Source organism: Apodemus sylvaticus, chromosome 2 (assembly GCF_947179515.1).
Source record: "Apodemus sylvaticus chromosome 2, mApoSyl1.1, whole genome shotgun sequence".
Taxonomy (NCBI): domain Eukaryota; kingdom Metazoa; phylum Chordata; class Mammalia; order Rodentia; family Muridae; genus Apodemus; species Apodemus sylvaticus.
The window spans coordinates 91,245,326-91,270,412 of NC_067473.1; the positions used below are offsets into that span (position 1 = coordinate 91,245,326).

The 25,087-nt window shown below is 41.1% G+C and overlaps 1 protein-coding gene across 1 annotated transcript in view; it reads left to right on the top strand.

The window, feature by feature from the left end:
* Nucleotides 1–24,708, top strand: part of Grid2 (glutamate ionotropic receptor delta type subunit 2) — a 1,574,882-nt gene extending 1,550,174 nt beyond the window's left edge. Inside the window, exon 16 of the mRNA XM_052173841.1 lies at nucleotides 24,550–24,708. Coding sequence (XP_052029801.1) covers nucleotides 24,550–24,708 — 159 coding nt within the window. The remainder of the gene's footprint in view (nucleotides 1–24,549) is intronic.
* Nucleotides 24,709–25,087: the final 379 nt, after the last annotated feature.

Genomic DNA, 25,087 nt, shown 5'->3' on the forward strand with positions numbered 1-25,087 from the left:
TAGAAAGTGGCACAATTATAAAAGTCTAAGAGAGCCACCCACCTACCATTTGGCTTGTATCCCTTTTACAACCCAGTCCATTTCTGAATAGCTGTGGATAGCAGAATCATGGTGATGTTTATAGTCTACTGGGGAAGACAGACAAGTTAGCAGCCAATGATAATAAATTATAATAATAAGTGTTATCACAGAGGCAATTTGCAACCCAGAACAGGGCTCAGTAAATCTCCCAAAAGGACTAGATTCCAAATTACCTCAGAGAAATTACTGGGCGTTCCCCAGGCAAAGCAGCTAAGACTGGTCAGAGTGAACAGCCAGAGTGAGCAGAGCCTGAAGGATGGAAGGAAGGAAATCTGGATCGGAAATAGAAGGAAAAGGAAAGAACTGAGAGTTTTTGGAAGCAGTAAGCGTGAGCCTGGCTCCGTACATCAAAGAGTAGGTGGGCTACATTTTTGTGAGTGCTTTGGGGCACTGAAAGTCACAAGTGACTCTGTCCTGGTCCTGTTTTGAAGACACAGTCTGTCTGCTCAAGGACAATGTTTAGGAGGGGGATGTAAGGCATCTGCCTCCTGGAAATCTTTGCACCACTTCAGTAAGAGGGATGGTTCTAGTGCCAAGAGGAGAGAGAGACAGAGAAACAGAGACAGACAGAAAGAGAGACAAAGACAGACAGACAGACAGACAGACAGACAGAAAGAGAGACAGAGAGTTGTGTAGGGAATGGGTTCAGGGAGCTGGGCCTTGAGTTTATGGTGAAGCAACAGAAGTTTTAAGATGTGACGAACGGGCTGAGCAATATGTGAGCCTATTTAAGACAAAGTTAAATCTGAGAACAGAACCCAGTGTGATGAACTTCATCAAAGGACAAAATCATAAATTAGAAACCCCAAAGGAGCTGACTGAGAGCACTCCCCGGACCAAGAGAAGGTTTGTTCAACAGGAATAGTCAGTCTTTCAAATACTCAGAAATCACGGAACTTGGAGTGCCCTGAGGACTTTGGTAAGAACAGTATTTAAGAAAAAGAGAGGGAAGAGGAGGAGCAGGAAGAAGAGGATACAGAAACAGAGAGAAAACTATTCAGAGAGAGAGGGACAGAGACATAGACATAGACAGAGACAGACAGAGACAGAGACAGAGAGAGTTTAAGATGCTGGAAACCAGTCAGGCAACCAATAGGGAAGAAAGAAGAATATGTAAATTGAAAAAAAAGAATATGTAAATTGGAATGTGGTGGTGAAGCAAGAAAGGCTTGCTCATGGAAGAAAATAAGAGTATGTTTTTTTATTTGCTTGTATATTTGTTCAGAAGTAGAAGACAGTCAATGTTTTGTTTTTGTTTTGTTTCATTGTTGTTATTGTTGTTTGCAAATGAGAAGGCAGCTATAACGTACATTGAAAATTTACCAATTGGTGGAGAATCCAAAAGGCAAACGGGATGGGACCCGAGGCACAAATCCTTTAGGGAAGGAATATCAATTTCATTGTGATGTCACAGAAAGGCCAACGGAGGACATGTTTATATGCAACCTTTGGTTGCACCAGGACAGTGAACATTTACTCTGCTGGATTTCAGTTTTTGCAGATTGTTGTTGAATATGAATGTTCTAAGCTGTAAATAAGAATATAGAATAGGGGTACCGGGAAGCCAGGCAGCTCCACAGCCTTCTGTGCACAGCCTTCCAGGAAAGAGTGATCTCCCAGCAGAGCTTTGACTTCTATGTGGAGGTGAAATTTCCACCTTCTCTCTGGAGGGAAACAGCTAGGCGTACACAAGCCATACAATCAGTGGAGCAGCTGGGACAGTATTCTTCAGGCTGCCATTTGTACCAGGGAGCCAGGAAGCTCCACAGCCTTCTGTCCACAGACCCTGCCAGAAAAGAGTTGGTCTCCCAGGAGTATGGACATGGGCTTACAGGCCCACAGAAAGGAAAAGCTCAAGCCAGAGACAGCAAGACCAACTAGCATCAGAGATAACCAGATGGCAAAAGGCAAGCACAAGAACCCAACCAACAGAAACCAAGGCTACTTGACAGCATCAGAACCCAGATCTCCCACCATAGCAAGTCCTGGATACCCCAACACACTGGAAAAGCAAGAGTTGAATTTAAAATAGTATCTCATGATGCTGATAGAGGTATCAAGAAGGACTTAAATAACTCCCATAAAGAAATACAGGAGAACATAGATCAACAGACAGAAGCCCTTAAAGAGGAAACACGAAAATCCCTTAAAGAATTACAGGAAAACACAGTCAAGTGAAGGAACTGAACAAAACCATCCAGGATCTAAAAGTGGAAGTAGAAACAATAAAGAAATCACAAAGTGAGAGATAGAAAAAATTCTATCCATCTATTCTTTGGATAGAATTCAGGAGTCATAGATGACTAGACATAGATCAACAACAGAATACAAGAAATAGATGAAAGAATCTCAGGTGCTGAAGTTACCATAGAAAACATTGACTCAGCAGTCAAAGAAAATGCAAAATGCATAAAGCTGCTAACCCAAAATATCCAGAAACTCCAGGACACAATAAGAAGACCAAACCTAAGGATTGTAGGTATAGAAGAGAACGAAGATTTCCAACTTAAAGAGCCAGTAAATATCTTCAACAAAATTATAGAATTAAACATCCCTAAACTAAAGAAAAAGATGTCCATGGACATACAAGAAGCCTACAGAACTCCAAATAGACTGTACCAGACCAGAAAGTCCTCCCAGCACATAATAATCAAAACACCAAATGCACTAAATGAAGAAAGAATATTAAAAGTAGTAAGGGAAAAGGGCAAGTAACTTAGAAAGGCAGACCCATCAGAATTATACCAGACTTCTCACCAGAGACCATGAAAGCTAAAAGATCCTGGGCAGATCTCATACAGACCCTAAGAGAACACAAATGCCAGCCCAGACTACTATACCCAGCAAAACTCTCAATCACCATAGATGAAGAAACCAAGATATTCCATTATAAAACCAAATTTACACAATATCTTTCCACAAATCCAGCCCTACAAATGATAATGAATGGAAAATGCCAACACAAGGAGGGAAACTACACCCTAGAAAAAGTAAGAAAGTAATCTTCCAACAAACTCAAAAAAAGATATCCACACAAACATAAAAATAACATCAAAAATAATAGGAAACAACAATCACTATTTCTTAATCTCTTAACATCAATAGACTCAATTACCCAATAAAAAGACATAGACTAACAGAAATATTTTTCATGTAAATCTTCAATTTTATCAGAAAATGTTTGGAATTCCTCTTTCAGTTAATTTAGTAATGCTTTTTATGCCTATCATTTTATCCATATTATTTTCCGTGATTATCTTCAATTTTAACATGCTTTTCTATATATTTATTCAATTGTATCAGAAATATTTCCATGTAAATCTTTGATTTTATCTCATAATGTTTTTAATTCCACCTTCAATTAATTTAAAAGGTTTTTTATGTCTACCACTTTATCTGTAATTTTCCATGAAATAGTCAATGTTAACATGTTTTTCTATATATTTCTTGAATTTTATCAGAAATATTTTCCATGTAAATCTTCAATTTTACCTGAAAATATTTATGATTCTACTTTCGATCAACTAAGAATTATTTTTATGCCTACCATTTTATCTCTATAATTTTCCATGATATTATAGCATTTCAATTTTAACATATTTTTCTATATATTTCTTCAATTTTACCAGAAATATTTTCCATGTAAATCTTCAACTTTATCAGAAGTTGTTTATAATTCCCACCTTCAATCAAATTAGGAATACTTTTATGCCTACCATTATTATATCTATATAAAATTTTCCATGATAATCTTCATTTAAAAAAAGAATAAAGAATAGGGGAATTCATTAGAGAAACAATGTTTGCTGTTGAGGATTCTGCTGGCCTTATGAATGCCTGATCTATATAGATAGAATTGTTCAACCGTCTCTGGCAATCTTTATGTAGGCAGAGAAAGCAGAGCTGATGGATTATGTAAGGGTGTAGCTTTAATGGAAATATTCAGAAAGTAACAAAGTGACAATACAAAGTAGTACTAAAGTAAAAATCTTTAGCATAGGTTCCAATCATATGTGAAGAACAGAGAGAAGCAACATTAAAGGAAGTAACACTGTCTGCCAGTAAAATATGTCCATCCACTCCTGGAAAACATCAGCGGCTTACCTAACAGAGTATTTTTCAATCACACAAAATTGCAATCAGAGCATCATCTCCTGTGTAAAGATTCAGAACCTGAGTACCAATGTGCACAGCAGGAGGAGGGAGGCTGAACCCAGGGGATCGTGAGTCAAAGGACAGCCATCTAGGCTATATAATGAGGACTATGGGGAGGAGGGGGAGAAGTCACAGGAGGAAGAGGGATGGAGGAGAGGAAAAGAGAAGAGTCTGCGTTGGTCCCACAGTACCTTGACCAACTATGAATCTCTGTGCTAATCTCCATCTCCAAAAAAGTTTCTCTGATGAACATCAAAGGAAGCAGTGAGTGGGTATCTCTACTATGCCTCCTCACCCAAAGACTCAGCGGTCGTCATGGAAGAGGAGGCAGAATGATTGTAAAAGTCAGAGGCAGTGGATGACCACAAGGAAACAGTGTTATCCAGACACAGCAGAGCAGATGTGAACTGACAGTTGTGACAGCATGCACAAGACCTGCACAAAGTCAAGCCAGAGAAAATCCCAGCACTGAAGAGGGCAGCTGGACCCAAAGCCCCACTTCTAACTGGAACACTCTTGTCCACTGGCAGCGGCTGGGAAGAGAATCTCGTTTGTCAATAGTGTGACTGAAAACACAGACCTTCTAGACACACCAGGGCTGGCACGCATGTGACCTAAATAGGGCTTGCGTGGGTCTAGGGCTAAGAAGAGAAGTGGATATACACACCCTTCCCTAACCCCGAAGCCACCTCCAATTGATAATCACTTGTAAGTGAAAATTTCATTTTCTTCAAGTGTCTTCACTGGGGAAGCAAACCAGTCCTAAGGGCAGGCCCCGTGCCCAGCAGTGGATAGCTAACACAGAGTGAGTTCAAAGACATCTCCAGAAGTTCTTTGTCTCATAAGTCAGAGAAATTTTGATGTTCGCTTTTTTAATCTCACAGGTCTTACTGATTTGGGGTTTGATGAGGTTCCTAAGAGAGTGAACATGTGTGTCTCTGAGTCTGTGTGAGTTTCCCGTGTTTTTCTTTGTCTCTTTTTCTTGTTTGGTTGTTTTGTTATACTTCAATTTATTTGGCTTTTTAATTTAATTTAATTTAATTTTAATTATTTCCTAGATGCCCATTTGTTTTCTAAGGAGAGACAGAAAGAAAATGGATCCAGCTGGGAGGGAAGGAGAGGAGAAACTGAGAGAAAGGAAGAGAGAGGGAAACCATAGTCAACGTATATTATATGAAGAATATGTTAATAAAAGCAAAATGGAAAATAGAAAAGAAAATAAGAAATGGGAAGCCATATACATACACATACATATACATATACATCACACACACACATACATATACATCATACACACACCACACACACACACACACACACACATACACACACACACACACACACACACACACACACACACACACACACACGTATATCAGTGGTAGAGCACTTGCCTAGCATCATGAGGCCCTCAGAACCCTGGCTCTCAATCTGATGGCTTTATTCTGCCCTAGAAATTAGAGCTATCTTTTTAAAATCCAAGTGATAGTAGAAATACATTGGGGATTATGAGAAGAAAAATGGAAAATTTCAGGCATATTTTAAATCAAAACTAAAGTAACACATATCATTTCAACCCATGTTCTGTCGGTTTAGTCCATGCTCAGTTAAAGGAGTTTTGCTAAGGATCTGTCCTGACTTCCGTAAAGGGATAGGGACATTAGGAAACTTCACAACTATCTAAATACAAACAGGCTTTTAAAAAGATAACAGTGGAATGAAAAGAAGAGCATATTGAGAGAAAATAACTGGTGACTGGATCAGAGATCATAAACGTGGGTCTGGTTAGGGTACAGAATTAAGGAAAGCTAAGGCCAGCATCCGAGGTTCTAACCTGATTCTAACCAGCGCACTCAAGTTCACACCATTCTCTTCCTCAGGTCACACTTCCCCTCGTGTGGCTTCCAAACACAACACAACGGAGCACTTCCCCATTCTCGTTCTCCTCTTTGGCGTACATGCAGGTTGGACCAGGGCTCCTTACTGATCATTTACTCTCCACTCAGACCCAAACCCAGACTCTAGTATAGAAGGACTCTTGATTATTACTCTAGGACTGTCGAGTCTTTCATTGAGCAGCGAAGTCTGCCGTGACCGCCAATGTGTCTGTAGGAAGGTGAGTCTCACCCTGATATTCAAAGCAGCATGTCTGCAGGAGCACAGGCTGGGTAAAATGATTGAGTAGGAAGCAAAAGATGATCTTTGACTCTAGGAACACCATATTTGATATGAATATAAAACATTTTCTCAGAATTTATATGAAAGAACTTTGAAAACATAAAAGCAAGGACTCCATTCTGACAAAGCGTTGGGCCTCAGTTTTCTACACAAACAGTGAATGAGGAGAAGGGTGTGTTATCTTACTTACTTATTTTGTGGTATGTGCATTACAAGGTCACATACTCTAACCTATAAAAGCCAAAAGTCAGAATAACATCACAACTTCATTCTATCACAAATCGTTTGCATAGTCTAATGAAAACGTCAGTGTATTTTAAGAGCTCGGCAACACACACACACACACACACACACAGGCAAAGGATTGGAATACATCTGTTTTCCTGACACCCCACTGACAGTGCTCCTTGTCTAGGCCCTCATGTGGCGGTTCTGGGGAATGACAGGTTGACCCTGTGTGTCAACTGCTAAGCCTAGGCACCGTCCCCCAGTCTCCCTTTGCTTTCCCTCATCTGTAAATTGGAAACTGTGACAACAACACGCTCCTGATAGTACTGCTGACAGCATTTATTTTGAAATCAATGTAAAGCCCTTAGCTCCTTGTTCTCAGTAGTCTCCAAATAGTGTTATAATAACATTTCTGTTCAACACAGCGCATGTGTCAGTCAAAATATAGATCCTACAAGAGTAAGAAATATGGACTTGACTTTTTATCCCTGGGGTATATCATAAAAGGTCTTTTTGAGAGTAGTGTACAAATAAAACTACAGATGTTAGTCACCCTGTGACTTAGCGATTGTTTTATACTCACAAAACTCAATACAAAAAGGACTTTTGGACTGCAGATAAATGGAAAGAACTCTATATTGAGTTCCCATGTGTTCAAAGGCAGATTTTGCACTACGCACCTTAAAGCAAGGTCAAATCTGTCCTATTGAGCTGGTTTTGTCTTAAACAGCTACAGAGCTTTAAGGATGTCAGCAGCACTCTCCATCACCGTGCCCACAGCCTTGTGGGATATCACAGAAGCCTGTTTATGCAAAACTGCAACAGACTAACACCAGACTGAAGGGGTTGTTTTTAAACGTCTTTTAATTTCCTATCAATACCAAAAAATACTGATAATTTTGCTGGGATCCGACCTAGGGTCCCGTGTCTGCTAGGCGTACACCAACTACTGAGCTGTATCCCAGACCTCTTTTTACTTTTTGTGTAGGGGAGGCAGGGGTGGGGCGCGGGGAAGGGCGGTGCTATGCTTTCCAGGCTAAGGACTCTATAGCCCAATCTGGCTTTGAAATCTGCAATCCTCCTTTTTCACTCCCTCCCCCAATCAGCTGGGTCACCATCCTGTGCTACAGTTAAGAAGATTTTTTAATTTTAAAAGTGAATTGACAAAGACCATGTTTCCCTTCCAGTGCTCTTGTGATACCTGCTGTCATCTATACAGCCAGATGGTGGCGCTGTGGTTCCATATGTTGAATTTTTAGATTTAAGTTGTTTTTAACAAGTGATAACGTTTTTTAAAGACTAGCCTTCTTTGGGGAAAATATTTTAAATTTTTTCCATTTCACCATTAGTAACAGATAAACTGTGCGTTTAAGACCTTTAGGGTACTCGGATGTTTGCTCCTTTACAATCGTCTATTTAAAAACGTAACGCATTTGCAAGTCCCCTAAAGGTGGGTTACAGGGTCAGGTCAAAGCCACAGGTGCTTGCCTTTGGTTGGTCCTACCTAACACTCTCATTTACTCTGCTGGTGATATGCAGTCACTGTCTCTTTTTAGGCTGACATTCCCAAAATGATGATGGTGTCAGCCACTTGCAAAATGGGAGTCTTCTTTGTGATCCGTGTTTGCAGCATTCTCCTTTATCCCTGGCCACCCACAGCAAGCCTCGGGCTGCGGGCTGCGGGCTGCGGGCTGCGGGCTGCGGGCTGCGGGCTGCGGGCTGCGGGCTGCGGGCTGCGGGCTGCGGGCTGCGGGCTGCGGGCTGCGGGCTGCGGGCTGCAGGAGTGACCCTGGGGTTAGAGGAGAAGAGTTCGGAAGGCCCCTCTCAGTGTCCCAGGACAATGCTAAGTATTCAGGTTCTCAAGTCTGAGGGCAATGCACTGGACCAGGAACAGGAACGTGTGTTTGAAATTGGCTTGGAGACAGTTCATTCAGAAAGGAAAAGCTCTCTGGACAGGAAGGCGCTAGACAGCTGCGGGAGAAGCAGCGGAGGTAAAGACCCACCCTGCTCTCTCTAGGCACACAGCACAGGTCTCCTCCACATTTTTGTGTAGCTTGGGCTTTTCCTTGAACACGGTCAATTTGTTGTATGAAATTCAGGTGGTCAAGGGCTTCCATTCTTTTTGAGCCAACTGGATGCTGCTGCTGCTGCTGCTGCTGCTGCTGCTGCTGCTGCTGCTGTAGTTGTAGAAGCCTGCCTCTGCTTCCTAAATCCTGGAATTAAAGGCGTGTGTCACTACGCCCACACCCAGTGCCAGCTGACAGCTTTATATGTTTAAAAACACCTTAAAATTTTTCAGCACAGCCAGGGCTGGTGTTGTAATCTCAGCACTTGGGAGGTAGAGGCAGGGGTTTTGAGGGCAGATTTGGCTACCCAGGGAATTAGAAGCCAGCCAGATTCATGGAATATATGAGACCCTGTCTCGAAGCCCACGCTCTGAAAATCGGACCTCCTGAATCGCCACACCTGCTAGAACATGATGACCAAGCAAATGAACTGCAGCTGGAAAATGAAACCAGGAAGGGAGTCATCACAGGGGGCCACGTGCCAGTTTTGCTCCGTGCAACAGTGACCTGTCCTGCAGCCTTGTTCCTGAGCAAGCTGAACCAGTGGGAAAGAGAGTATAGAGCCAGATTCAGGGTCACTCACAAGTGTCACAGCCAAGGTACCACCTGTTCTACACAGGGCCACACCCACCCCAACCAGGCTCTGTCCTTCAGGTCACAAAGGCCCAGTCTTCTAGATGAACTGTGAACTCCTGTGTGTGGGTTTTAGCTATAGCCCCCTGTATGGACTATGTACCTCTCCCCCCTTAAATAAAACTTCTTGGTGATTTTGACTATGCCAGACAAATTGAGACAATATTTTAATGGTAAACTGGCTTAATAGCTGAAATTTCTGAATTTGATTTATTAAAGGCAACAAATAGGGAAAATGGAAGTATGTTCTACATGATGGACCAAGCATACACTTGTTCTGAGGGGTACAAAAGTCATTGTGAATTTGCCAGAAGCCATTCCTAGCCCTGTGACATTGTTCCTCCATGTTCGGAGGACACCCTGAGTGAACACACCTGTTAGAACGTCATGCTGTCACCACGATGTGACAGCATGACCAAAGAGCCAGTTAGGGAGAAAAGGGCTTATTTGAATTACACTTCATGTTGCTGTTTATTAATCATGGAGGGAGGTCAGGACAGGATTTCAACCAGGGCAGGGTCCTGGAGGCAGGAGCTGATGCAGAAGCCCTGGAGAAGCGCTGCTTACTACTGCCTTGCTTCCCATAGCTTGCCCGGCCTGCTTTCTTATGGAACCCAGGACCACCAGCCCAGGGAGGGCACCACCCACACTGTGTCCAGTTGACATATAAAACCAGCCAGTACACACAGTCAGTGCATAAACACCACGTGACTCTCCTAAACAGGGAACACAGACCTTGTAAATACTTCTTTTCTTGGAGAACACTTGATTCATCTTTTCCTAATTCCAGTTCATTAGGCAGCTTCCATTCCCCCTACACAAGACCAACAGGGAGGCGACCTTGGCTATGAGAGAGTTGTCCCCTTGGCTCTCTGCGAATTCCACTTGATGACTCTCCATCCCCTGTCTCTCTCAATTATTTTTCAAATCACAATATTGAGATGTTCTTAAATGCAGTAGCTTGAGTGGTCCCTTCCCAGATCCCACCATGCCACTTACACCTTTCCCAAGAAAGAGACATCAACAGGATAATGCTGAGCCTCAATACTTTAGCATCTCCTGAGGCATAAAAAGGGGGGGGAGGAAATATTGTTTGGTGTGTGACTTGTTTTGAGGACCTGTTTCTCCCTTTATATTATATAGCTCTTCCCCTCAGACTTCATCGAAAAGGAAAGATGCGGGAAAAGATAAAATGTCAAAGGCTCTTTGTCACTTTAGTTATAATCCTACGTGAATGTGGAATCCTCTTTGAAAATGAATACTTTGTTATTTCTTCCTTAAGAAGCAAAATAAAATATGACTTAGCTAAGTGCAGACTTCCTTTAGGGAAGCTGAGGACAAGATGGGCCACAATTTATTTCCATCATGAGTGTTTCTTCAAACTACAAAATCTCACTGCAGTGCTACCGCGTGTCCCTGCTCAGCAGCATAAATGATAGGTCGCTTTGAGTTGGCAGGGGCAGTCTGCAGAGTTTTATTTCCAGGGAGACAGGGCAGGATTTGCTGCTATGCAGACTGAATAATGTTGGAAGCCAACATCATGTCACATTTTGTGTGCACTTTCCAAAGATTAATCCAAGCGTTACAAATGGGACACAGACTGCCATTGTCCCGGGGACACTTTAATAACCCACACCTACAATATTCAACCTGTTGTTTGCACAGGGACAACTTTGGGACACAAAAACCCACCAGAACGACTCAGGGAAGGAGGCGCGGAGAGGCAGAGCCCCAGGCGCCAGCATCTCCCCACCTCATCCTTCATGGCAAATGAGTCTGTTCAGAGTTCATTTATGCCTGAAGGTGGGGGTCGTCGCCGCCGCCTGCTTTCTTCAAAGCTTCTCTAGGAGCTGCGCCTGAGTATGCAGCTTGCAGACCGCATGCTCACTTGTGCAGCACTGTGGCAGGGTCTTCCAACTGCAGGTGATTTGTGCTTCATTTTGCATAAAGCAGCTCACGTGAAGTAACCCTCAGAGTAAATCGTGTCGCTGTCTCTTTGATTGTGCTCCCCACCCCCCTCCCCTCCTTAGAGTGCATCTGTTGTTCTATGACACTCTTCAGGGACCCAGAGGCTAGGGAAAAGCCACAGGATCACAGGACTGAACAGATGAGAGGAACTCACAGTTGCTCCTCCCTAATCGATCACCTTCAAGTCCTTGCATAGAGCCCTTAAGATCACAACCCCACTAACCTTCGCCAACCACTGGTGGCCTGCCAGATCAGAAGGCAACCTGCCTCCCTCCGACTAAGTCTCAGGCAGTAGTAAGTTGCCCTTCACAGAACTGTTTGGAGAATCACAGTCGTAATTATTTAATTTTAGAAATAGGTAATCGTATTGTAAACATAACTTGTTTCTGTTCATAAAACATCACTGTCCCAATAGATAATAACTAAACCATAAAAGGTGGGAACATCCAAAACCCAGACCATTAAATAAATAAATAAATAAATGAACCCTGAAAAATCACAATAAGGCAAAAAGTACGGACAGAAGCACCTTCTATAATTTTTATGCTTCCTTAATTCAACATATATTGTGACTATATATTATGCTTACAAAAAGAAACTGATACAAATCACTTTCACTTATTTAAATGTGTGTGTGTGTGTGTGTGTGTGTGTGTATGTGTGTGTGTAACTTGTATGTGGCAGATTCGGAACTTAATTCTCTCCTTCCACCATCTAGGTCTGGAATTGAACTCAGATCCTGAGGCTTGGTGGCAAGCGCATCTATGCACAGAGCTATCTTGCTGTCCCTTAATTTGCATTTTAATGACAAGTTCCCAATATGTAAAAAGTTACGAGAGACAGGAAACAGGACAGTAGACTTTTGCTGAAGGACACTCTCGGGCAGTTTAAACTCAAGCTTAGTCGTGACTTCAATAAGATCAATATATTCACCAAGATACAACACTTCATATCTATTTTAGTGTTTGATAAATTAAAAAAACATTTCATTAGGTTTCCTATATATGTTTCATTGACATAATATTTTTATCCCCACTATTATTATCAGGTATGTACAGGCTGATTACTTTATAAATAGAGTTAACCTTGATATGAAAGTGATGTGATTACCTCAGGAATAAGCACATGATGCCCTCAGTTAAGAGTCACAATGTGAGTTTTTTCCAGCTTCTGGCTATTATAAATAAGGCTGCTACGAACATAGTGGAGCATGTGTCCTTATGACATGTTGGAGCATCTTCTGGGTATATGCCTAGGAGTGGTATAGCAGGGTCCTCAGGTCCAGGTCAGGACATACTATGTCTAATTTTCTGAGGAACTGATTTCCAGAGTGCTTTTACCAGCTAGCAACCCCACCAACAATGGAGGAGTGTTCCTCTTCTCCACATCCTCTCCAACATCTGCTGTCCCCTGAGTTTTTGATCTTAGCCATTCTGACTGGTCTGAGGTGGAATCTCAGGGTTGTTTTGATTTGCATTTCTCTGATAATTAAGGATGCTGAACATTTCTTTAGGTGTTTCAGAGTCATTCTATGTTCCTCAGTTGAAAATTCCCTGTTTAACTCTGTACCCCATTTTTAATAGGCTTGTTTGGCACTCTGGAGTCTAACTTCTTGAGTTCTTTGTATACATTTGATTTTAGCCCTCTATTGGATGAAGGACTGGTAAAAATCTTTTCCCAATCTGTTGGTTGCCATTTTGTCCTATTGACAGTGTCCAACAGCCAACCATTGGACTGAGCGAGGGGTTCCCAATTGAGGAGTTGGAGGGTGGACTAGAAGAGCTGTGGGGGGGTTGCACCCCCATGGGAAGAACAACGATGTCAGCCAACCAGATGCCCCAGGGTTCCCCAGGGACTAAGCCATCAACCAAGTGGTACACATGGTTCCAGCCAAAAGAGTCGCAGAGGAATGCCTAGTCGTGCATCAGTTGGAGGAGAGGTCCTTGGTCCTGTGAAGGCTCAATGGATGCCCCAGTGTGGGAAAATGGGGGGGGGGGGAGAGAAGGGGGAATCATGGAAGTGGATTGGGTGGAGGAGCATATTCTTGGATGCAGGGGGTGGGAGGACAGAGGGGTTGGGGTTTTCAGGGAGGGGGGAAACCGGGAAGGTGCATAACATTTGAAATGTAAATGAAGAATATATTCAATTAAAAAAAAGAGTTACAACATGGGTTAAGCTCAGCACAAGACAATAATGGCATTCAACTCGTATCAGAAAGACCTGGGCACATAGGACCAAGGACCCACATGGGTCCTCTACTCAAGGCCTCACAGAGCTGTAGCAAAAGTTCAGGTAACTGCATTGGTTCTGGAGCCCAAAATTCACCTCCAGGGTCACATGGTAGTTAGAATGCAGTTGTTTGCAGTACTGTGCCAGGCATCTGTCTGTTTGCATACCTGCATTCCTACAGATCCTTCCTCAGTAGCCATTGTCATGAGACCTCCCAGGCATCTGAAGGGCTAAGGTCCCTTTTGCCTAGCAGGTCAGGCCCGACTCCACTCATAAGCTCTGTTTGATTGACTGCATTAAGATGTCTCATTTTAATTTTTAAACTTTTATCTGTATTTATTCAATGTGTGTGTGTGTGTGTGTGTGTGTGTGTGTGTGTGTGTTTTGAAGATATGCATTAGGTATTTCTAGAATTCTGTCCTGTAAATGGGAAAGCTGGGGAGGCAGAAATGCCAGAGAGAAAGTGGGAGCATTTGGGAGGAAAACTGGGAAAGATTTTCCTTAAAAAATAGAATGGTGCGAGAGTCGTTGGTTTGGGCAGACTGCACTTGGTCAAATGGACAGAAAGTCACAGGTTTCCAGAGGGATAATCTGGCGATCCCAGGATTTCCAAAGGATCCTGTTTCCACTAAATGATCGGAAGCAGCAAAACCATTAGACCAGAAAGCAACACCATGTCAGCCTGGGGCAATGAGCAGTTCCCTGAGATGGTAGTGTGGATTTCCATGCAGGGGCAACTCCTACCTCAATAGCTGTGTGTGAAAATGCAGTGTGTTGCCATAAATTCAGTAAGTCAGTGTGAGAAGGGAAAGCAACCTAGAGGCATCAGTAAGAGTGAGTTTTACACACACACAGATACACATGCATGCATGCATGTATGCACATGCACACACATGTGCACGCACACATGCACAGGCACACACACACGCATGCACGCACACACATATCAATCCATATTGGAGACAGGGAATATAAGGACAGAGAAAAATGAGGGAGGTGATTGGAGAGTGGGTAGAGAGAAGAAGGTTTATGGCACATATGGGGAGGGGGGATCCAGGAAAGGGGGAATCATTTGGAATGTAAACAAAGAATATAGAAAATAAAATATTAAAAAAATGTTTAAAAAAGAAAAAAAATTAAAAAATAAAAGAATAGCATAATATGGCTCTTGCTCTCTTGTTCTTGCTCTGTCGCCTTGCTCCTTATCCCCTCTCTATGCCCCTCTCCCCTCTCCCTCTATGTGCTCATGGCTGCCCTCTACTACTCTCCTCTCTCTCTCTCTCCTCTCTCTCTCCCCTCTCCTCTCTCTCTCTCCCCCTCTCTCTCTCCTCTCTCTCTCTCCCTCTCTCTTCTCTCCCCCCCTCTCTCTATCTTTCTCTCTCTCTACTGCCTCAACTCCCCATGCTCTGAATAAACTCTATTCTATACTAAAAAAGAGAGAGAAGAGAATAGGGTAATATGGAACATGTGTTCCTACTGTGTCCCCACTTTTCTACAGCTTAGAGGTTTCAGTCTGTTGTTCTTTATTCAATTGTAACATCCCAGACCAGTGATTCTCAACCCGACCTGTGGGTGAATGTCTCTTTCACAGGGGTCACCTAACCCCATCAGAAAACAGATATTTGTATTACAATTTATAACAATAACAAAATTACAGTAGAAATGAGGATAATTTTATGGTTGGGGTCCACCGTAGCACGAGGAACTGTACTAAAGGGTTGCAGCATTCAGAAAGTTGAGAACTAGTGTCCTAGAGTGAGGCTGAGAACCTTGGTTCATTCACAGAGCCAGCATGGGTTGCATGCTATTAATATGGACATCTGCTAGACCAGAAGCATAAGGGACAGCAACTCCCTCCTTTTACATCCTGAGAACAGGAGAGGTCCAGGAAGACAAGGGGGGCACATCAGCGGCTCTCCCTGGGAAACAGAAGCCAAGCTCTGTCTCCTGTGCCCAAAAAGTGGATGATGTCAGGCACACACACCGTTGCAAAGATCATCCCTAGGTCTCTCACCCGTTTTCTCCCAGGTTACTAGCTCTATGAACCCTGGCCTCACAGTGATGTTGGGGCTGTGAAGATGTTTACAAATGTTACCATAAATGACACATTGCAATGTAGTGCTGGAAACTCAACAGCACCAGTTCAGCTCAGACAGCTCTGTGCTGACCATTCCAGTTGCAGATGCCCTAAGATTGTTTCCTTCATAAAAGAATTATTTGGAACTGTTGGCCTCTGGAGTCCTAAAAAGAAGGTCATGACCTCCACCATCAGTACTGTTCTCTTTCTATAAAGTCCCTAGATTATACTCGGTGAGATTTACTGGAGCTCAGAGAATGGGGATTAGAAAAACAAAGAATAGAAAATATTATATTGCAGAAGTAGCTTAAAAGAATAAATACAAACAAAGCTTTGGAAGATATTAATAACTAAAATGAAAAATAAACATATCTATTGCAGTATAATTCTAATCCCTAAAATCTATATAGTTACTTGGTAAAACTCAGCAAAGTAATCATTTGTATTAGCTGGATGTCTTATCTTAAATGTATCCTCTGACTTGTTTTGTAATTAAACATTTAATATAAAATGTGAAATTCTGGAGTCTTATTCCCAATTCAATTACTATTTTGTAAAGGAAACAAATATCTGAATACATTCAGAGCTGTCTGTTTTGTCCTAAGCAATTTCTGTTGGGTATCCAGAGCTATAACAATTTGTTGTTATTAGATAAGTTGTCACAGTGTGGTTCTGGCTGGTCTGGAACTTTCTATGCAAACTAGGCCAGCTTCGAACTCATAGATATCTGCTTCTGTTTTCCAAGTGCTGGGATTGAAAGTGTGTGCCACCATATCCTGCTAAAGCTGCAATAATTTTTAGTGGAACAACAAGGAAACCTAATTTTATATCTTGGTAAAGTAAAATGAAATACTTCTAGACCTGGAGTCATCGATCCATTTCAAAAGTCTATCTCTGGTTCATTTTAGAATATAGACCAGGTGTTGTTGCCAATTCATAATGAAATCTTGTAGGATAATGACAGCATCCCTGCAAGAAAGAACAACACAACACAGGAAACAACAACTCAGAGCAGGATGAGTTTCTAGTACAATCCACTTTGGATCAGCATGGTGCAGAAAGCAACAATCCTCCCTGACCAAGGAGGCCCTGAAACTGCTTCTTCGTGAACCTAGATTTCACCAGCATGACCCAGGATGGGAGACATGGCCTAATTCATTAAGCCATTGCCAAAACACCAAAGAGTGTCACAGTATCTGACATGCACCTGTGCGTCTGACTAAATTTAAGGACTGACTAAATTTAAGTTCAGACTCTTTCAAAACGTCTAATTTCGGAAACACTGTGTAGCCTTGAGAAGAGAAACAGGGGGGGGAGGGGGGTGTTAAATTCATGATTCAGAGCAACAAGGGCGCTCCATTGGCATACCTACACCTCTCCATCTCTGGTACTTCTAGATGTCTGTATTATTAAGTGTGGGGTTTCTTTAAGCAAAATGACCCCGAGAGAATTTTTCTGGTGTCTAATACTGTCAGAGGTTGTTTGTATGCTGTAGAGAATGTTCACCCTAGGATCAATACACTACCGGTAACTCAGCCTCACACTAAAAGCAGTAGGATACCCTGTAGTCAAGAAGGGAGTGTAGTCATTGCTAATTTATTATAAGAATTATTTCATATTTCTCTAAAAATACATATTCTGGCTATATTTGAAAAATGAATCATCTTATCTTTCTATAAATAGAAGACAGACACAGGCATACATACACATACATACACATATATACATACATATAAACATGCATATATACATACATATACATATATACATACATTCATAAATACAGATGGATGGATATTTCAAATATATACATATATATGTACATACAGACATATATACATACACATATACCAATGTTCAAAATATATGGCAATCATCTCCTCAGTTGATTTATCACCTAAGCATGAAATAAGTTGAGAATATACAATTAATACACCATTGCACTAAAATTATTTCTCTAGAAGTTTGCAGCAATGTCATGAACCATAGATATACTTCTAGTATATGGTGGGCTTATAAAAGAAGTCCCAAGCAGGTGAAAGTAAATGTTTGCTGGTTAGTTTGTATTTTTCACAGATCAATGTTTCAACAATATCAACTTCTTCAGTAATGCTTATAGTGTGTTTACATGAGATGAACTCAGTGTGGAGACAAAATCCAACAGTTTCCATTGTACACAGTGGTTTTCCAGCTTCGTCAAGTCAGAAAATTACCAAATTTCTATCAAGTTTGCTTTTCTAATTATTTTGCTGTTTATTTTTAATAAAAAGGTTTCCTTTAAATACCTGGGAAAAGTTAAGGTTAGTTATTATTTAAGTTTTTGTTTTAGCTTGGAAGTCTTAAGTTGGATACATTTTTGTGTATGTAAACTTAAATTGCACTATTTTCCCTTATTTTCTGCTTTGTTTTGTTCTTTTGATTTTTCAGTTCCAAGTTCTCATTCAGTGACATAGTCCTGAAAGATTTGTCACATAAAATATATGTGAGTAAACACAGATGTTTTAAGTAGAATGTAATGTGTTTATTAAACATTTTTAACTTCTGTAGTAGAAGTGCTACTTGTGGATGTGAAATAATTAACATCTCCTCCTATCTTGCCTCTCTGTGAATGATGTAGACAATGTGCCTAACAGTACTCACACCTCATCCCTCTCACCTCTGTGCACAGCACATAAAGGGTTAAAGCACAGCACTCTCTTACATGATTTGTGATGGAAAACAACAAGGAGACATAGATGACGCAGGACCCCACACAGACTGGTACTACAGTTCCCACACGTATTCACACTGCAGCCACAGGAAAGCAGAATGGCATTCATTTATAATTACAAGAGAAATCCAGATGAACTAATGACTATCTAATCCATACAGACTCATCTCATGTTAGATTCCTACCATAGGGTCAACCAGGTCAAACGCTCAACAAATCTGTACTTCACACTCTGTGAAGCTCTTATCTCTTTAAAATCATGGATGCGGGATATGCTGAACATTGCCGTTTTGGCAAAGAGAAAAGGTTGTGCTTTGGGCTGCAGGGCAACTATTGTACAGTAGCCTCTCAGACCTGTGTGCTGATGCTTCCGATTCCTGGGAAGTACTCTTTGCTGAAGGGCGTGCCCTGCAGCACATCAAAAGAACCAAGTTCTACAAAAGAAAAAAGAAACTCAAATAGGCTTGAATGTACAAAGACAGGGAGAGAGAGAAGAGAAAGGGGCCAGGCAGAGTGCTGAATACAAAATGAGTTCAGTCAACCCCAGGGGCTCATCACTTACATTTATCTTATTCTGGGGAGGGGTGTCAAACCAGTCCTGACATAAACCACCTACTGCCATTGACTATGGCTCAGTGTGTGTGTGTGTGTGTGTGTGTGTGTGTGTGTGAGAGAGAGAGAGAGAGAGAGAGAGCTGTACACTGAACAACAACAAATCATTTCACGAGTGATCACTATTAGCTCACAGGAGTTAAGGCAACTTTTAATGGCGTAGAGTCCCAAGTGGATCCCCTGAGTGTTTCCATCTAAATCTTGTGATTGTGTGCTTTAACATCCCTGCTACCGCATTTAAATCCAGCTCCTGTCTTACCAAACCTGTGACATTTTCGGCTTATGCTTGCAATGTTTCACGTGTGCTTATCTCATTTCAAGGCAAAACTGATCATTGCTTCTCTGCACAAAGTTCTATTTTGTAGGGTAAATACAAAATGTGAGTATTTATCTGCTGCAAATGTCCTAAAAACTAAAGAGGAAGGGGGCAATACTTCTGTATGCTAATTTCATTTTTTTGGAAGGAATGTCCCCAAATTCTGACAGCTTAGACACTTTAAAATCATATCAGGATGATATTTCCTCAGAACATATCACTCTCCCACTAGGAGGGTCCTGAGTGCCTAAACACATGTTCCAGAGGCAGAAAGCAAAAGGCCAAACTTTACTTTGTGGCAATTCTGCAATAAAATGGATGCCTTGGAAACTGTGCTTTAGAGGTAAGTCAGCCAAGAGAGTGGAGGGAGTGAAGGGACTCGCAGAGAGGAGCCTTGCAAAGAGCAGACTGGGAACCTTAATTCTACTGTTTTGCCGACTATTGTTGCTATGATATGTGGGTGTGTCCAGATTTTGTCCTATATCCAAGAAGTTATGATCTAATATACCAATGAACAACTTAAAGAGTATATCTAATGTGTAACAGTGCATCCTCTGTCTCAGTTTTTATTTACCTTTCTTGTGTTTTTCTACTTTATGGTTGATTGTATCACTTCCGGTTTTGTTTTTTCTTATTACCTCTCAGCGAGAGGAATGCCTCCATTGTAATATTGTAATTCTTGCACATTGCCTTTGTTCATCCGAATTTAATATTAAAACTAAACGTTTCACATGGAAAGGTCACAAGCACATGTTGGGAAATGTATCACACTCTTGAATAGAGTGTGCCAAGCACTGTCTGATAGTCTTGCTTAACAAAGTGCTTCATTCAGCCAGCAGGCTCTAGTAAAAGGAAAATTCAAACTCCTATTGAGATACAGTTCAACATTGCAGCCTCAAGTAATTACCATGATCTTTGGAAGCTTGTCCTCTGAGTTTTGCTTTTTTAATTGTTTAATTTTTTGTTAGATGTCTTTAAAGTTTTATTGAAGTTGTCATTTATTTTTAAAATTTTTAAGTTTAAGTTTTTAAATTATTTTTTGAAATAAATTATAATTTTAGAGAGTCCAGAGCTCATTACATGCAAATCTGAAACTGTAGTACATTAATAACGTAAAAATAAAGTTCTACCATTTCACTAACATTTTTAAAAGCCTATGCTGAGATAAAGAGAAACCAAAGTAACAAACTGTGAGACCTGGCACTGTGAGACCCTTGATGCTGACAATCAGTTCCAACTGTCTCCTTCTTCAAAACAAGTCCTTATCAAGCACATACTGTGAAGATTCACTGTATGCTGTTATGCGGTTACAATTGTTTTATATACTTTTTCTAATTAGCATTTACACGCCACAAAGTATAAAATAATATTGTAATAAAAAATAAAAATAAAACAACCTAACAGTAGAAAAAGCAAATAGAAGACTTCACCGAAGGACAAATACAAAAACATTAGAAGTCCACTCTGGGTTGCCTGTATTACTTCTGACTGTCCATCTTTGCTGAGATGGGGTAGAGAAGAAAAGTACACTCCAGCCTTTGTGTGACTCCCAAATCAGAGCCGCATATGGATCTCATTGGAGGTGTTGAGAACACCGAGCTCTATCATGTGAGTCCTCTGAGCAGTACTGTGCTCTTCACAAGCAGAAACACGCCTTCATTCACCCATGCCTAGGTGTGGGAGTGCTGTAGTCAACACATCCTTCCTCTATGGTGTTCTGTCTTCGCAGAGGCAGGGTGTTCTCCACATGGCTATTTGCGTTGAGTGATGTAGCATTAGTCCATTTGGAAAGCTAATCATTTCCTAAGTTAAATCTCAAGATACTGGAGAGATAATTCTCATCATTCCAAAAGACACAAAAACATTAATATCTTCAAAAAATCTCATCTCAATGTTTCTATCTCTCAAAAATATTAGTTGTGAATTGACTGGGGCTACAATTACAGCCTCTGAAGGCAGTGGGACCACCTCCTACCATGACTGCCACTTCATAGTGGTGTGGACTTGGGATAAGCCAACATTTTGTTACCACCGAATTGAGGGTAACAACCAAAACCATGTCCTAGACCGTGGTGAATAAACAAGATTAATTCCTACGCTGAGTGCTAGGTGCAGCCATGAATGAACACTTCACAGACTGTAGCTCTTTCATTAAAGGCACTTTCCACACCTGCTTCTTCAGCAAGGTACAAATACCAATTCACTTAGCATTTCTATTTTTTTTTTTTTTTTAGCATTTCTATTTTTGTCCTTCTGTCTTAAGACCTTGTATTTGGTTCTAAGATCACATTGCTTCAAAATGAGATTGTTTAAACAATATCAAAATGGCTTATCTTTATTTTTACCACAGAGTATATATTACAGCCATTTTGATTTTTTTCATAAGTAGAATGTCCACATTTCTGTTGATTTCCATTAAAAATCTTCAATGATAGGTTGATGAGAGTTTTACTGAGGTGCCACGCTACCTGCCACGAACTTGACATTGACCAATGGGAAGTTCCTCTCCTAGCCTTTGAGTGGGAACTCCTGTGTCAGCCATAATCCCCTCCACCTAGGGTGGAGCACTCAGACCAAGGTGAAGCCCATTATTCTTCAAGAACCTGCAGTTTCCTGAGAAACACTAGCAACTGAACTGACTCTGCTGAGAAACTTCCAGCCTTTGGGGGAAGGGTTTTTCCTCTACCTATATATTTGGAGTTCTCCATTAAACTTTGAGACCTTGAATAGCAGGTGTTATTTTTGTCTCCATCTCTTTTTGCCGCCTTCCTATACATCCCCAGCTTCCCTTCCAGGTAACTGTTACAATAGGTGAGAGAGATGGTTCAGCAGTTAGGATTAAGAATGCATGCACAATTTTATGACTTGCAATTTTTTCATTAATATTTACATGTTCATCAAAGACTTACCAAGACATACCATGCACCAGATGTTATAGGTGCAAACATACTAGTTTTCAAAAACATAAAAGTAAATAAAACACTATCTCTACCTTCACCAATCACAGATAATAGTCAAACAACTCATAATAACTCACTGGGAAAACTAGTAGATGTATAAAACAAATGAGTTAGAACGCTCCTGTAACTCTCTGATCTTGTATATAAAGGCCTCAAGATACTTGAGATAATATATTGGTGAAATATTTGCCATTTTACAATATATCAAAGTATTGTCTTCACCCTACTTCTGGTTTCTAGGAACTTAAGGGCCCAACAAGTTTTGTGTACTCTTCCTTAATTAAGAGATGCACTCAACCTTTCGAAACTTTAACAAACCCATAAAGTTCATCCTACCACCTCCTTGATTTTCTTTTCTGTTATTCCAATATTTTATCTTTCTCTCTGCGATAATTGTATCTGTTAATGTGAACTGTTTATCCAAATATTTAGAATAAATCATCAAATATTGAATTAAGCATCTTAATGTTAAATATTATGTTATGAATGACAGAACAAGCTCCCCAACTAGGTCAGAACCATATAAAGGGCAAACTTCATGCCATGTATATATTTTCTGTTTTCCCAAATTTCAGCTTAATTTGGATACAATGTATAAATAAATGGCTATTATTTTATTAACTTGTTTATCTTTATAGTGAAAATGAATCAAATCATAAAACGAGCATTTTCCATTAGTTGCAGTTCCAGAATTTGCAAACTGTGTTTAGTGCAACACTGGTCTACAAGTTGTCCAAAAGTAATACAAAAGACTTTCTCCAGATCTGGGAGACAAGCTCAGAGATAACTCTCTGTCCTAACAGACATGACACCAGAGTTCCACTTCCAGAATCGCAGAAGAAAAGAACAGTTTCATGTCACAAAAATAGTTAAATAAGATTATGTAGTATCAGTATTTCCCATACCTGCTTAATGACAAAATCCGACATTTCTTTGTTTTATTTTGATTTTCCAAAACCATAGCTTTTAAAGGGCATGCTCACCAGCTTTCTAGTTAATGCTGTTGTATTCAAGGACTTCAGGGCTGACTTTCACCCTGAGCTCAATCAAGTAATTTACACTACTTAAATAACTGGCTGGTCAACTCAGTTAACTGGTAAGTGCTGCCTTTCCATTAACACAATTAGAACCACCTTCCTAAATTGGTCGTGAGAAGCAAAGATTTTGGAAACCATGAAATGTTGATATAAACCCTCCCAACAAAGAAACACACATCAGGAATAGCTGCCCCTGCCTGAGACTAGCTGAAGTTAAGATTTATGATTTGTGCCCACATCCAAGATTCCTACTGAGGGTATAAAGCTTTATGTTTATGATGTTGAATGACTGGGATGTAAGTCATATGTCTTGGGCTTCAAGAAAGAGGAGACTTCCTAAATCATGCTTATACATGAGAAAGTTAAAAACTGAACAATACAAAATTTGTTTACCACTGTGGTAAGATTTGTATATTTATTTTTAATTAGTAGCACTGTCATATTTGCCTTCTATTACTATGATACATACCATGACCAAAATCTTTTAGAGAAGAAAGGGTTTACTTCATCTTATAGCTTGCAGGCCATTGGGAAGTCAGGAAAGGAACTCAAGGCAGGAACCTGGATGCGGGAGCTGAAGCAGAGACCATGGAGGAACACTGTTGGATTGCTCCTTGTGGCTCACTCAGCTGACTTTCTTATATAACTGAGGAGCACCTGCCCAGAGGTGGCATCAGCACAATTGACGTCCTTTACATGTCAAGCATTAGTCAAGAAAATGTCCCAGAGACATGACCAAAGACCAAGCTAATGGAGGCATTTTCTTTCCAGGTGATTGCTTGTATAAAGTTAAAAAAACTAATCAGCATATTCTCTAAAGCTTATGTAAAACTTATGTATAGTCTAAAATCAGTCTCTGCAGTTCACTTATGAGATTCAAAATCTGAGGAATCAGGCAGCAGGATTTCATGTGTAACGGGGCATCAGGACTGGTGACACACACTATTCACTCTCCATGAAAAAGGAGTGCCTTTTTTTTTTCTGGAGATGATACCCCAAACTTTCTGTTACCCCAAAGCTATGCTGATTCTAACTTGTCCAAACTCCAATGTCCTCCCTGAAACAGTTTCTCTAGAACCAGAAGCTGACATACTTTGTTTCCTGGTGCCCGTCCGGGATCCAAGAAAGTCACGACGCCATGATGGAGAAGTTTCAAATATCTGGCGTCACTGTCCTCTTTGTTCTCAGAGAACATTCTTAGCAGAGACAGTGTCTTACAGACTGTGACAAAGACATTCAAAGCTACTTCATGTCCGGCCTTAACTGTGATGTGATGCTCTGCTTTTCTCCCCCTCACAGGCTCCAGCCCTGCAAAATGAAACTGCAATGTCTGAAAGAAGCAATGCTTGGCCGCTAAGGCCATGTTTGAAGCTTGGAGGCAATAACTGGAAAAACCAGGCATCCAGCCATGACCTGCACCACTCTGCACAACTAGGAAGGCCACTCGATGACCCATAGTCTCTGCCAGTCCTGGACCTGCTGAGCCCTTACCCACCCGTTGATGTCAGGACTCATTTGATCCTGAGTACCAGGCACTGGTGAGCTGAGACACTATCTCCTGAATTTAAAGAACTTCTTCCATTCAAGAAGCTGTCTTCACCAGATTGTAACACTGGTTACACTTAGCCCCATTGAAGAGTAGCAGATGACTGCTGCTTTCTGCTACAGGTCCTGAATCTTGCCTGGGTCAGCCCATTAGCCTGGGAACCATGATCCTTGTTCATCATGGACTGTTTGCGGACTGTTTGCCCATGTGTCCTGGTCAAGCACACTCATCCTGAGGTGCAAGTGTGAATCACAGTAGTGTTAGCCCCAGCTCCCTCCCACACACCCCGCA